Consider the following 14748-nt stretch of genomic DNA (forward strand, 5'->3'; position numbering starts at 1 on the left):
GGTATGAAAAACAAAAGTCATCCAGTGAGCGGCAATTCCATGGACAAAAATGCCTCGTTAAGGAGAATGCTGAGACTGGTTCAAGCTGACAAGAAGGCAACAATAACTCAGATAACCACTCGTTACAATACTGGAGTGCAGAAGTGCATCTCTGAACACACAACATGGCAAACTTTAAAGTGAAAGGCCTACAACAGCAGAAGACCATGAACATACACTAATTGGCCATGCTATGTACAGGAGGTTTATATAGGCAAATAAAAGGCAAATGGAGTTTAATCTGGCCTAGTGTGAGGTATTGCACTATGCGTGATTCAATGTAAACAGACAGTGCACAGTTAATAGCAGAACTCATAGCAATGATAATGCGCAGAAGGATCTTGGGTTCCAAGTCCATAGCTCCCTGAAAGTGGCTGTACTAGTCAAGGCATTTTCCAAGCTTGCCTTTATTAGTTGAGCCATCAAGTTCAAGAGTCACAAAGTTATGTTGCAGCTTTATAAAACTGTGGTCAGGCCACATTCAGTTCTGGTTGCTGCATTATGAGAGAACATGGAGGCTTTCGAAGATGCTGCCTGAATGTACTATGAGAGGCTGCAGAAACTAAAGTTGTTTTTTTTCTCTCTGAAGAGGTGGAGGCTGAGGGAAGACCTGAAATAAGATTATGATGGGCACTGATAAAGTAGACATCTGGTATCTGTTTCCCTGTGTCAACAAGTCTAAGGTTAGGAGAGGGCAGCATTTAATATGACAGGAGGATAGTTCAAATGAGATGTGTGAGGCAAGTTGTTGGTTTTTTTTACCCAGAGTAATGAGTGCCTGAGAGATGCTGCTGGGGTGATAAGAGTAGACACATTTAATAAAGATTAAGAAGCTCTTAGATAGGTAGATGAAAATGCAGAGAATGGAGTGATATGGACTTGTGTAGGCAGAAGGTACTAGTTTAGTTTGCCTTTCAATTATTAGTTTAACTAGTTCAGCACAACATCATGGCCCTAAGGGACCGTCCCTGAACTGCACTGTTCTATGCTCCAGCATCCTCAAAAACTGAGAAACATGAAATCATAAAATTATTTTATAATGATTACTTAATCTTGTTCCCATGCAGTTGTTATAGGAACAATTTAAGTTGTTATATGCAGTTTTTTCACTGAGGCTAGGGGAGAAAAAAAAGAGGTCATAAGGTTAAGGGTGAAGGGGGAAAAGTTTAAGGGGAACATTAGGGGTGGCTTCTTCACGCAGAGAGTGGTGGGAGTGTGGAATGAGCTGCCAGATGAAGTGGTGAATGTGGGCTCACTTTTGACATTTAAGACAAACTTGGACAGGTATATGGATGAGAGGGGTTTGGAGGGATATGGCCCAGGTGCAGGTCAGTGGGACTAGGCAGAAAAATGGTTTGGCACAGCCAAGACGGGCCAAGACGCCTGTTTCTGTGCTGTAATGTTCTATGGTTCTATGAACTATTTCAATCAGAAAATAAACTTGTCCAAAAAGGTTTAATTTTAACCAAAATAGTGACAAAGGGCACCTCCTGTAGTGTGACAGTTAGTGTAAAGCTATTACAGTACCAATGACCTGGATTCAATTTCACAACTGTCTGTAAGGAGCTTGCACGATATCCCTGTAACTACGGTGTTTTATCCTGGTGCTCCTCTCACGTTCCAAAGATGTACAGCTTGGAAGGTTAATTGGAATCATTGGTGCAACTGGTTGGCTCATGCTCGAGCCAGAATGGCTTTGTTACCATGCTGCATCTCTAAATAAAAATAAATTTAAACTTGTAACGAATATTGTTTTTATTAAAGGTATACCTCTAAAATTTCATCCTGTACTTGTAATATTCCAGTTTGGCCAATTGGTCCATCAGGCACAATCGATGATATGTAATGATGACCATCAAACGAGTCCAGCTCCACTCCAAAATTCAATGTATGAACTGGTAACAGCTAAGTTTAAACAGAAAAAAAAAGGTTGATTGCAAAATTATCTTTGTTCATCCAGTTATATTAAAATGATCTCTTTTCCACCACCTTCTGTTGATAAACAATATGAACACCTGAAGCCACAGAACAACATAGGTACCAACGTTAATTTAGGGTTGAAATCTCAGCAAGGAGATGGAGGCCTTACCATAGAAGCTTATGTTCATAATATCAGTCAAACTACACTACAGTATTGAGGGACGGTTGCAAAGGCTTTCAGAGACAATGTTAATTAAAGGCCAATTCTGCTAATAAGGTGGAAATAACAGCTCCCTCATGACATTTTGAAGAATCCCAAGTTTATATTAATCCTTCTAATTGTATTTGAAGGTATTTTTTAAATTCTATTTGAAATACTTGTACATTATTTAAACTCCATTTGCAGACCTTTCTGTTTGTGAGTTTGTTTCTTACATGTCAGGAAGTTCCTCGTTAGCTGCTAAGCACTTTGGAATGAACACCATTATGTAAATCCTCCTCTTTTCCCAGTAGAAATTGCATTTTAAAAAAACATATTGTAACTGAATGTAGTCAAACTTTTAGTTTTAAACTACTTACTTAAAACTGATTGTAATAACACAATTAATAATGATGTAAACAAAAAAAAAGATATGCATGGGAAAATACGGTTTTCCTAATGGAGAATCATTGTTTGTATACTCAGATAGTTGTTGTGTTCTTAATGGCACTTTAGTCTTCACAACATTCAGTTTAATCAGTTTTCTGTTCAACCATTTGAAATCATTAGTTCATTGTTCCAGACTGGCACAATAATCCTAATTGCAATTTTTTCAATAAAATATTATAAATGTTCAACAGCCACAGAAGGATCCACTCACTCTCTGAGAGAAATCCTTGTCAGTTTTGCTGGCAGACTGAAAGGCTCTGCAATTCAGCAAAGAAGAAATACTTTGCTTTCAATTTTTCTCTGATTTTATAGATAATTCATGCTCACAATAACTTGGGAAGCAATAATCTGCTTTTCCTTTCACTACTCCTTGGTGTCAAGAATGGCTTTCATATGGGTTCTGAGACAAAGTCTGACCCTTCGCTACCAGATTCTGATGGGCTGACGGAGATATTACATTTTTAAGGGGGGATTTTGAAACGTTGTTGAGGCATTTCTTCTGCCCTCCTGGTAAACTTCTACCATGATGGAGCTTGAAGAAGAATGTTTGCATCAGGCATGTGGTCCTACCATTGGAGAATTTATGCTGGAGATGCTGACCTACAAATGTGACGAATATTCATTGTCCTAGGTCAGGAAGCCTTGTGCTTTTCTTGTCGAGCTCTGCTTTATAAATACAACAGCTATGAGCTTCTAAGCATCATTGTTTTTGAGTAAGTTAAATTTCCAACCAATATTCTTTGTTTATCTTCTTGTCATAAACAGGAGCAAATCTTCAGTCCTTCATGTAAATGTCAAGCAGTATAATCATCCTGATGTTATAAAGTCAGCTTTGCAAACAAGCACTATCTATAGGGAACGAGAAGCTGGCCCACAGCACCTGGGCTTATTGCTCATGTGGAGCCATATAAGACAATGAATTATTTAATTGAGCTTGCATCAATTGAGACAGCGCTGGCTAAGTTGTTTAGCTCAAGGTAGCTTGATACTTATCACATCAAATAGCTGATCCTGTAATAGCTGGAAGGTTTGTACACTTCAGGGATGCAGTTTCGCAGCATTAATTGTGGGTGCCCGTGATCTCTGTCTCTAGAACCTTTTAGACCATTTGCGTTAAAACGTATCCGAGAAAATATCATGTGTACAAAGTTGTCCAAGTGGCAGAGAAACACTGTAATTGTAGAGAGCAGTTCGGGCTTTCTACGAATGGCCCAGAAACACCAAGAAGAATGACAGAAACACTGGGTGAACTAGATACATTCCTCTGCCTTCAGTTTCTGAGACTGACAACTGGTACATCTGCAGCTTGTCGGTATGGCTTATAAAAAATGTAGCTATGTTTTGGGATTCCTGTATGCTTCAGAGTTTGGAAATTTTTTAAAATATAAATATTCTGTGAGTTTTAATTGTGCTTTAAGAATGTTATTTGAATTTAAACATATATCACTGAAAATAAATGAACTGTGCTTAAACTGCTTATGCCTTACAAGGCGCGAAACGAAAGTCTGTGTGACATGCCACTGCTCACACAGACTCTCACAAGGAGTTCATCCGCCCTTTGACAGGTTTTGTGTTTAGTCTTGCTGGGGGCCTACACACCCTCCTCCCTGGTTAACCAAATTGCACCTGGGGGTGTGCCAGTTGAGTCACCGACAACCCGACTCGAGACAGGTAGTACTTGACCTGGCACAACACCGGCCCCCTAGGCCTGAGTCAACATTGTAGTTTAAACTACAGTGGACCCTCCTTATCCACAAGTTCCTCAGGTGCGAATTCAACCAACTGCGAATCAAGAAAACCCGGAAGTGCTCTTCCAGCAGTTATTGTTCGATCCTTCAATGGAACGAAGCCTCCATGTCACCCGATGGATAACAACATGCCTACAACCACTGCAAGATTTGTTTAATGATGCAAAGAAAAAGAAGAGACAGCTTCCTATAGCAATGTTTCTAACTAAATCATCTGCAATTCTGAAGTCATCCATAGCTATCTATATTGGATAGGACTTAAGATCTTCGTTTGAGTTTAGAACTTCGCTGTCAGCAAACCCAATAACATCACAGGGAAGGATGATGTTTATTTGCATAACTATTAGTGCATTTGGAGAATTTTGTGGATAAAAACATTAGCATTCACCTCAACAGTACTTCAAAGCACCTGCTATAACTCTAAAAGACATGAGTACAGAGATCATTATTGGATAGTTAAACATGTGCTCCAATCTGGATTTGCCATCCTGATCTGCTATGTTTAATCATAACATATATCTGTGGGATACTGAAGATAAAACAGTCAGCATTCACGAAGTGCTGTATATGAAGTGAACGTGGAAATCCTGAAGTTGCTTTTAGTAGCTTGCTGCTTGGCATTAAGTTCTGCTCCAAGCTGGGAGTTTGAAGAGAGATCACGTAATTGCAGTGATTGTCTCATGACTAACAATGAGACGTCCCTCAAAGTCCTTGTGCAAGGTCAGAAGAGGTTAAGATTTCTATAATGATTTGAATGACAGGGAATGACTTGCAAGGGATTCAGCAAGAAATTATACTTCTTGTAAACAAGAATTTTTTTCAGCATCAACACAAGTGAATCTGCAGATGCTGGAAATAAATAAAAACACAAAATGCTGGCAGAACTCAGCAGGCCAGACAGCATCTGTGGGAAGAGGTAGTGACGACGTCTCGGGCCGAAACCCTTCATCAGGAGTCATGATGCTGAGTTCTGCCAGCATTTTGTGTTTTTAATTTTTTCAGCATTCTTGTTTTATTTTCTGTTACAGTGAATGTTTTTAAATACTTTATCAGCTTAAAATTTTTAAGTTTTAACATTATCTTTGTTTCATTTTTTGCTTGAGTGTTATTGAGATATTCAGAAACACATCCGGCTTAATGTAAGGATTTGATTCTGCTGATGTCAGACTGTTTATCCACTTTTAGTGGGCAGGCCTAAACTGGCTACCCGACAAATGAATCCTTTACCAGAATGGATCCTTCTCACTGGTAAGATTGTTGTACCATGAGTTGTAAAGTGAACAGTTTACTGAGATATAATTTTAAATTTATTTTGGAGTTCAGATTTCTTCACCACTGAAACCGGAGGCAGAGGTTACTGCAGCGTTTAAGTAAAAATTACAAAAATAATATTTGAAGAACAGAAAAGCTCAGAGAGACTGGGATTGACCAAACACCCTACTTTAGCATAAAAATGACAATAGGATTCAATTGCTTTGTTTGGAGATGGAGAACAGATAAGTATTGTCTTAAAATTAGGAAGAGATTATCTAGGAGTAAAATCATGAAATGTTTACTTGGATTAAAATGGGAAAGTAGACATTGCACTTTCTATCTGCTCCACACCCCTCCCCCTCTTTCTATGATCCTCAGGTTTGTGTTGACCAAGGGAAAAGATAAGTTGAGACACAGATCAACCCTGATTCAACTATATAGTTAAACAAGCATAAAGAACTGATTGGCCCAATTCTGTTCATATGTTCTGAATTACAAACAGCAAAGAAAGCATTCTAAACCAGATTTTACTCATCCTATTTCATAACTTCAGTAAAAATTGCCAAGGAAAAAAAGGAATAACATCTCAATGACCCCTTCACAAACAATAACACTGGTAACAGTGGAAGCATTGCAGGCATTTACGAAAATTTAAAAAATAAGAAACACAAGTGATGACACAGAGCTAAAATCTTCAATGCTATGCCAAACTAACACACCAGAATAATTAACATTCTGTTGCAAGCCCCAACCTAGAAACAAATTGAGTCCCACTCATTATAATCACTGTGTTGTGTTACCTTCAAATATTTCAGCATATCTGCATCATCACAGATCCGAGACTCCACATTAAGCACCTGATTACAAATAATGAATAAAAATTATGAAATGAATGTAGCACATGTTCAATGTGTTTTCACTCAACTATTAACTATCTGATGGTTTCTAATGCTACAATTTAACATCCTGATCATAAATTAAGAGGCAATTTAGGAACATAGTAAATTAAGAATCATCATTTATAGAATGCAGGAAACTTTCTCAACTGTTATGAAATATTTTGTTGGGCTCTGTTTGGAGAGAAGGAAAGTACTCCACAATGTTGCAATTAATTGATGTGTTGAGTCAGTTCCTATCCTACGACACTATCTCTCCATGTCAAAGCATTTAGTATCGTCTCTGTTCCGCAACAAGGAAAATTTTGACATCTTCTTGAAAAACACTTTGTTTCTAATATCCTCTTCAGATAGCAGATTAGGAGATGGCAGAAGCAAATGAATGACAATGAATATTGGTACCAGAGGTCTGCTTGGCAAAATAAACTGCAGCAAGAGAGAAGGATGATGAATTGAGGGCAAAGAAATCTCAAATCACCACAGGAAGTAAAGGGTGAGCAAAGGTATCTCAGAGATATCGTCAAAGCAATTAATTTGTTTGCTGCATGATGCAAAGCATTCAAAAATAATGTGTATAAAGCAACAAATGAAGTAGAAATTTTTTTAAAAAAAAGCATAATCACAACTAAACCAAGAAAATCTGCTAGCACCGCTGGACTACCTGACAAACATAAAATGTACTTTTCGATTGGGTAATTTAAAAATGATACCCTACAAATATTAACAAAAGCAATAAAAGTGGCTGCGTATGAAATCTTTTCACTTATGATTACTTCCCACTTGCAAACTACAGTTAAATATCACCATTTCATCCACAAATAAACATAACAGATAAATATGTAACAAGTCTGTCATAAATTTCAATGCATCTTTAAAAAGTGACAAACTGTGTTATTATAATTACATAACCATGCTAAACAGTTCAGAAACACATTTCATTGATCCTACTAAATTTCTAAAGAAGCCATTCTCACTGTCAGGATTACTCAACGCAAAAAAAGTGATTTCTTTTAATTTGGAAATGAAAACTAAATTTTACTCTCTCCATGCAAATAAAACTTATAATGGATAATAAATGAATTGTTGAATACCATTGCTTGATTTATTTTTATCCTCAGTTTTTATAAGAACTGGAATTAGACAATCATACCATCACTTCATATTCTGCCCCCAAACGATTTTCCCATTTGCACTTTAATTCTTCACGTGTTGCAGCAGATCCTGTACCGAAAATTTTGAAATATCACATTAGATTTAGCTTAGAGAATTCAAACAAAATTACTAAATTAGTTAACAGTATGCAAATTCATCTAGACAGAATAAAAGTATGGTTATCAATGCCATGCTGGAATCACTTTTGAAATTGAGATTGAAAACTTTGCTAAATGGTATAATAACAAATACCTCTCACTCGATGCCAGTAAGACCAAGGAAATGATTGAGGACCAGCAGAAGGAAACTAGAGGTCCATGAGCCAGTAATCATTGGAGGATTAGAGGTGGAGAGGGTCAGTAACAGTAAATTCTTGGGTGTCACTATCTCAGAGGATCAGTTCTGGACCCACCATATAAATAATATTGCGAAGAAAGCACATCAGCACCTCTGCTTCCTTAGGAGTCTGTGGAGATTCAGCATGTCATCGAAAACCATGGCAAACTTCTACAGATGTGTAGTGAAAAGTGTGCTGACCGGCTACATTACAGCCTGGTATGGGAACACCAATGCCTTTGAGTAGAAAATCTTACAAAAGGTAGTAGATTAGGTAAAACCTTCCAAACCATGGAGCGCATCTACATGAAACATTGTCATAGAAAAGCAGAATCCATCATCAAAGATCCTCACCACCCTGGTCATGCTCTTTACTCGCTAATCCCATCAGGGAGAAGGTACAGGTGACTCAGGACTCACACCACCAGGTTCAAGGATAGTTGCTATCCCTCATCCATTAGGCTCTTGAACAAAAGGGATAAGTACACTCATTTAAGGACTTTGTTATATTGACGGATATGATATTGTTATTTTATGTTATATTTCATGCCTGTTATTTATTGCTATTTATTTATATCTGCATTTGCAGAGTTTGTTTACAGTTACTGATGTTTACAGCCTGGTTACTGTTCTATAGAGTTGCTGATTATGCCCACAGAAAAAGATTCTCAAAGTTGTACGTGATGACATACATGTACTCTAATAATAAATTTTACTTTGAACTATGCTTCATCTAGTAATGCTTATCTTAAGGACTGCGCATTCTGGGCATTTTGCGCATGAGGAAGCAGGATAGACGTATTTGAAAAAAGAAATATTCAAATGGCAAAAGAGTATGACTGTAGTTGACAAGGTAAGTCAAAGCTAATGTAAAGTAAAAGAGGGGGCATACAACAAAGTAAAAACTAGCAGGAAGGCAGAGGATTGGGAAGCTTATAAAATCCTACAGAGAGCAACTAAAAGAATAATTAGGAGGGAGAAGATGAAATATAAAAGCAAGCTAACAAATATCAAAGTGGATTGCAAAAGCTTTTTCAAGTACTGTATATAAAAATAAAAGAGAGATGAAAGTGTATGTAGGGCCACTAGAAAATGAGACCAGGAAAACAATAACAGGACAAAGAAATGATAGATGAATTAAATGAATATTTTGCATCAGTCTTCACAGTGGAAGACATCAGCAGTGTGCCAGGTGTTGAAGGGTGTGAGGGAAGAGAAGTGAGTGCAGCTACTGTTACGAGGGAGAAGTTGCTTAAAAAGCTGAAAGACCTAATGGTACATAAGTCACCCGGACCAGATGAACTGCACCCGAGGGTTCTGAAAGAGGTAGCAGTAGAGTCTATGGATGCATTAGTAAATATCTTACAAAAAAAATCACTGGACTCTGGCATGGTGCCAGAGGACTGGAAAACTGCAAATGTCACTCCATATTCCAAAAGCCGACATTGGAAATGGTTCAGAGGAGGTTCACAAGGATGATTCCGGAAATGAAAGGGTAATCATACTAGGAACGTTAATGGCTCTGGGTCTGTACTCACTGGAATTTAGAAGGATGACGAGGGTGGATCTCATTAAAACCTTCTAATGTTGAAAGGCCTAAACAGAGTAGATGTGGAAAGGATGTTTCCCATGGTAGGGGAGTCTAGGACAAGAGGGCCCAGCCTCAGGATACAGGGGCATCCATTTAAAAGAGATGCTGAGAATTCTTTTCAGCCTGACAGTGGTGAATTTGTGGAATTTGTTGCCGCAGGTGACTGTGGAGGCCAAGTCGTTGGGTGTATTTAAGGCAGAGCTTGACAGGTTCTTGATTGGACATGGCATCAAAGGTTATGGGGAGACAGCTGGGGAGTGGGGCTGAGGATGGGGGAGAAAAGATCAGCCATGATGTGATGACAGAGCAGACTCCATGGGCCAAATGGCCTAATTCTGTTCCTATGCTTTATGGTCTAAAGCACCTCTGAAAATTAACATAATTTTAAATCCCCATGTTAATTCATCCCAGCGAACCTGTCGTTGCAAGCTGCGACCATGTGATGGTGCTGTAGCTGCACTGTGATCTTTATCTCTATAGCCACTAAAATACCATATGACCATATGAAATTGTATAGGTTATGTATTAATATTGTAGATTTAATCTTTAAGAGATAATTTGAAGTTAAGTTCTTTTGAAAAATACACTAGAACTTTATTTGCCTCTACAGAAGGCTTAATACCAACTTGGTTTGATGCTTTCAGTGAAAGGTCAGCCCAAGTCCTGTGATAATTGTTTAATTTTTAATTATCTTTATTAACCAGTTCCACCAGTTTTTAGCTCATCTCTGTATAGATATATTTAAACAGAAGAGCTTAATATTGATGGGTGAAATTTAACAAAAATTTATCTCCTTTTTACCTCAGTCCTGTCATGAGATACTTTGGGACACTGGGAAGTTTTATAGTACTAATTTAAGTGCCCTTATCTATTAAAAATGTACTGTAATAATCAGAACAGTTCTCTGTCAAATGACCCAGCAAAAATGCAACAGTCCAGACTCCAATGATCCATTTTAAAACTTCTATTGCCATAACAATCTGATGTACAATCTGCATATGCATTAAGCTGCTTTTTAAAGTTTCAGAAGTTTATCAAAACCTTTCCAACACTGTAAATAAACTACATTTACTAGATAGTAACACTACATCACCAAGTAATCTGTGAAGACAATCTTCTGTTTTATAAACCTATGGTTACAGCAAATACAACTGAAAAAAGACTGATATCCCAATCAAGAATCAGGATGAGGATTCATAACATTTTAATATATGCGTTTGTTCTTCAAGTGCAGGTCTCTGAATATTTTTTGAAAATCGTAATATTAACTAAGATTATCAGTTTGGGTATTCTTGTGTTTACTGATTATGATTTTTGAATTTTGGAATTTCATAATGAAAATATTACAATATTTTCCAAAAAATATTAACCAAAAAAAAAATCTGCCTTTGTTTTGGGGCCTTGCACATAAAATCATCATGAAAGTTGTCAACTAACGCCTTCAAAGAGTATAACAACACTATCCAGTCAGGTCTGGCTGAAACTCCAATTCCTCACTCAGTAATTACTAGTAATAAGAGCACCAAGGTTGGAAATAAATTTATGATTTTTTTTAAAGTGTTATCAATTTCACCAAATAAATTTCCAACTTAGACTTTTCAAAGCTCTCCATCTCAACCCTCCAAGTCTGAGTAATTATAATCAAGTGATTACTCTATATGCATATTTCATTTTTGGATCCATTTTATAAAATTCTTGCTTACAAGTACAATTAATTTTTTCTCCCCCAAGGTGACTTGCTAAAACCTAGTTCTGTAGGTTCTGAGGTGGTTGATAACACCAATATGAGATCTGCAGAATCTGCCAGACTGAGCCAGGACATAGCTACTGGGTAGTCCACTATCCAGGCCAGGCTCTCTCCTCACTGTTTCCATCAGAAATAATGTAAATGAGCCTCAGGACCCACACCACCAGTTCAGGAGCAGCTATTATCCATCAACCATCAGGATCTTGAACCAGAGGGGGAATAACATCACTCTGAATAACTCATGAACTGTTCTCACAACCTACAGACTCACTTTCAAGGAATCTTCATGTCAAGTTCTCAATATTGCTTGCTTGTTTGTTTATTTTCTTCCTTTTAGTACTTGCACAACTTTCTTGTCTTTTGAACACTGGTTGTTTGTCCCTCCTGCTGGGTGTGGCCTTCCACTGATTCTACAGTTTTACTGCTATTTATTGTGTATGCTCTCAAGAAAATTAATCTCAGGGTTGTATATGGTTACATATAGGTACTTTGACAATAAACTGATCTTTGAAGTTTGAGCTTTCAAATGGTGAGCTCTCTCTCTGCTATCCAGGCTGTATTTCTGCAAATGCTCACTGAAGGAATTGAAGGTTCTCAATGATACCATAAATGCTTTTTCTTCATTATGAGTAGTTATGGGCCAGAAATTCCCATGAGATTGATGGCACTATTATATTTCTTAATGTTTCAGAGTTTTCTCGTGTTTCTATATCTATTTCTAATAACAAAACCACCTGCGTGGTTTATGTATACTCTGTATTCACTGTTCCTTCAAAGCTTTCTACGTGTGCACATGCAGTAAAATGCTCCCATGCACATTGCCTTTGTTTTTGTTTTGTGCAGCTGGAATTTTCTTTTATATGATGGTAATATAAAGCTTTCAGGCCACGTAAAAATTTCCTACTCAGAGCAATGGCTGGACCGCGTTGTCATAGAAAAAAAAATAGAGGAAATGTTGTCTGCCTGACTAATTAAATTAGGCCCATAGCAATGGTTTTAAGGAGTGAGGGTTCCAGTTAAGTTTTAAGGAAGGGATGAGGCAGAGTTAGATATCAGGGGTAGTTATTGAAGAATCAGCAGCAGGAGCTGATGTTTGAAGTCCATGTGGTGTGCTCCACAGTCAAAGGCCAGCAAACCTCGACATTGGGTTGGCAGGCATTGAGACCAGTGATCCTCAGGCCGACAAATCCTGGGTCAGAGGTCCATGCGGTCAGGTGGCACAAGGGTCAATGCCTCCCATATCAGTGAGTCCCGGGGTCTGAAATCCAAGTGAGGCTGGAAATTAAGGCCTGAAGGGCAAAATCCCATGATTGGTGAGTCCTGGGGGTCAAGGCCCTGTAATTGGAGTAGTCAGAGGCCCGAAGGTCAGAGTCCCATGATTGGCAAGTCCAGGGACAGTCAGATGTTCAACATCTGAGAGTCTGGGCTGTTTGCTGGAGGTTGGAGGCCCAACGTCTGTGAGTCTGAGAGTCTGGAGACAAGGACTGTTAGTCTGATGATGGCCTGTCCTGGGGTTGGAGGTCTGTCTGTGCGTACGGGGGGGGGGTAGGAAAAGTGCTTCTTTAGTTGGTACTGCTTTGTTTTGTTGTTATTGTTGCTGCTGCTTATGTTGATCTGCTAAACATTGTGGACAATAGTTGTAGTTGTAGAATACACCTTCTGGTGCTACTTGTATATGTCTTCAGTGATGAACCCAGGGTTGTAGGATGTTTTGGGTCTTTAATCATCAGACACGCTAGCCCGGGCAACCCCGACTTGATCCCCCCTCTGGATCCACAGCCACCACGAGGCCGTTTCAACAACCTCCAGAATGTTCTTGGTGGCTCTTCTGCACTGCAGTCCTTTTACTGCAAGGAGTTTAAGAGTCCGCTGTAATGAATGGCCAGCAAAGCCCCGACACCCACCTTCAACTGGCTCACATGCTATGTTGGCTCTGGATTATGTCATGATATTTTCAAGCTGCCTCCAGTACATTTTTGATATGTTCATTGTTAACACAAGCAAAGTATTTTACTGTATGTTTCAATGTACATGTGATAAATAAATCTGAGTCTGATAAATTTAGCTTCTTTTGTTTACTTCTGACTTGTATTCCTTTGGAAGTTAATTCAAGTGCTTTGTTTGCATTCTTGACATATTCCGACAGTGTGCTGGTACTATCAATAGTGTCAGTTGTGACAATAAATTGTGGAAAAGTACATGTATATCCCTCAGTATTCTTCAATACTGCACTGTGATACCTGCACTTACATATCTGAATAAACTGCACATACCATCAATTTTGAAGTCCTGCTTCTTTACATCTGCATTTTCTTCCTCTTCAACTGCAGAGTAAAAACTGTTTTCAGTGATGAGTGCATTTGTCATGTGTGCTAATTCTGCTGTCAAAAAGAAAAACAATATATTTACTTTTATCTTCCAAATTAAGAATCTCTTCATATTGGACTATTTTAGAATAATCTTATCTTGGTATGTGTTCACATTCTTTATCATATCTCTGCTGAGCTACATTTTCTGCTGCATGTGATATCATTTAGTGCAAGATGCCTTAACAGTGCAAACAAAAGCTGTATGATTTTTAAAATTATTTCTCTCTTTAAAGGAAAGATGTGCTAATTCAAGAAATGAGCAATGATAACACTTAATTAAAAAGATGTGCTTTCCATGTTTCCATGAAATATCATTTTTATTTATAATACTGTTTGATGCCATATCTGAATTCCTGGGCAATTCAGACAGTCCACACGATTATCTTGAGGAGTCCCATACAATGCTGTAATTTTTATGAGATGAAATCAATTTATTAATTACCGATTTGTAGTACATCTGCTCCATTTCAATCTGAACCTCTAATTTTATATTTTAATGAAGGTGGTGTTTAAACTAATCATGGTGTAAGTATAGCATGGAATCTCACAATTAAAAGTGGGCTCGATATAAGATACAGGTACAAGTACTGATGTACCTCTGTTCCCACATCACTCATGGTAGAGTACTTCACATCTTTAGCTTCCACTCACATCCTACACTACTGCAACCCCATAATCCAACCTAATAAACAACAGAAATGGTGGCTCCAGGCCAAAATCGGGAATGTAGAATTAACCTAGAATCCATTCTCGGCCCATATGGGCACAATGGACTGAATGTACAATAAATCTCAATGAAGGGATTATAGACTGAACCACAAGTTACACCATTGTTAACAAAAGTGGTAAATACCCACTGGAAAAAATTTGGAAAAGTTTAAATGGTAAATGCAATTATTTCAGCTTGTTTCTGTTCTTGCCCCATGGATTTTGTTCTATATTGCCACCCTTTTTTTTACATATATTCCTCTTCCCACTTAATCAACAACATTTCAAATTCATCAATTTAAATGGTACAATTTTTTTAGTCAAACATTCTAATTTAAA

General features: G+C 37.9%; 1 protein-coding gene across 9 annotated transcripts in view; it reads right to left on the minus strand.

Moving 5' to 3' along the window:
- Positions 1 to 14748, minus strand: part of LOC132401931 (inaD-like protein) — a 299063-nt gene that overhangs the window by 246334 nt on the left and 37981 nt on the right. For 8 of the 9 annotated variants that reach the window (XM_059984281.1, XM_059984284.1, XM_059984283.1 and 5 more), the window contains exons 12-15: positions 13606 to 13713; positions 7657 to 7727; positions 6411 to 6467; positions 1810 to 1944 (exon numbers count right to left, since the gene is read on the minus strand). In XM_059984281.1, coding sequence (XP_059840264.1) covers positions 1810 to 1944; positions 6411 to 6467; positions 7657 to 7727; positions 13606 to 13713 — 371 coding nt within the window. The remainder of the gene's footprint in view (positions 1 to 1809; positions 1945 to 6410; positions 6468 to 7656; positions 7728 to 13605; positions 13714 to 14748) is intronic. The other variant, XM_059984285.1, reaches the window with a different exon arrangement.

The sequence above is a fragment of the Hypanus sabinus genome, chromosome 11 (assembly GCF_030144855.1).
Source record: "Hypanus sabinus isolate sHypSab1 chromosome 11, sHypSab1.hap1, whole genome shotgun sequence".
Taxonomy (NCBI): Eukaryota; Metazoa; Chordata; class Chondrichthyes; order Myliobatiformes; family Dasyatidae; genus Hypanus; species Hypanus sabinus.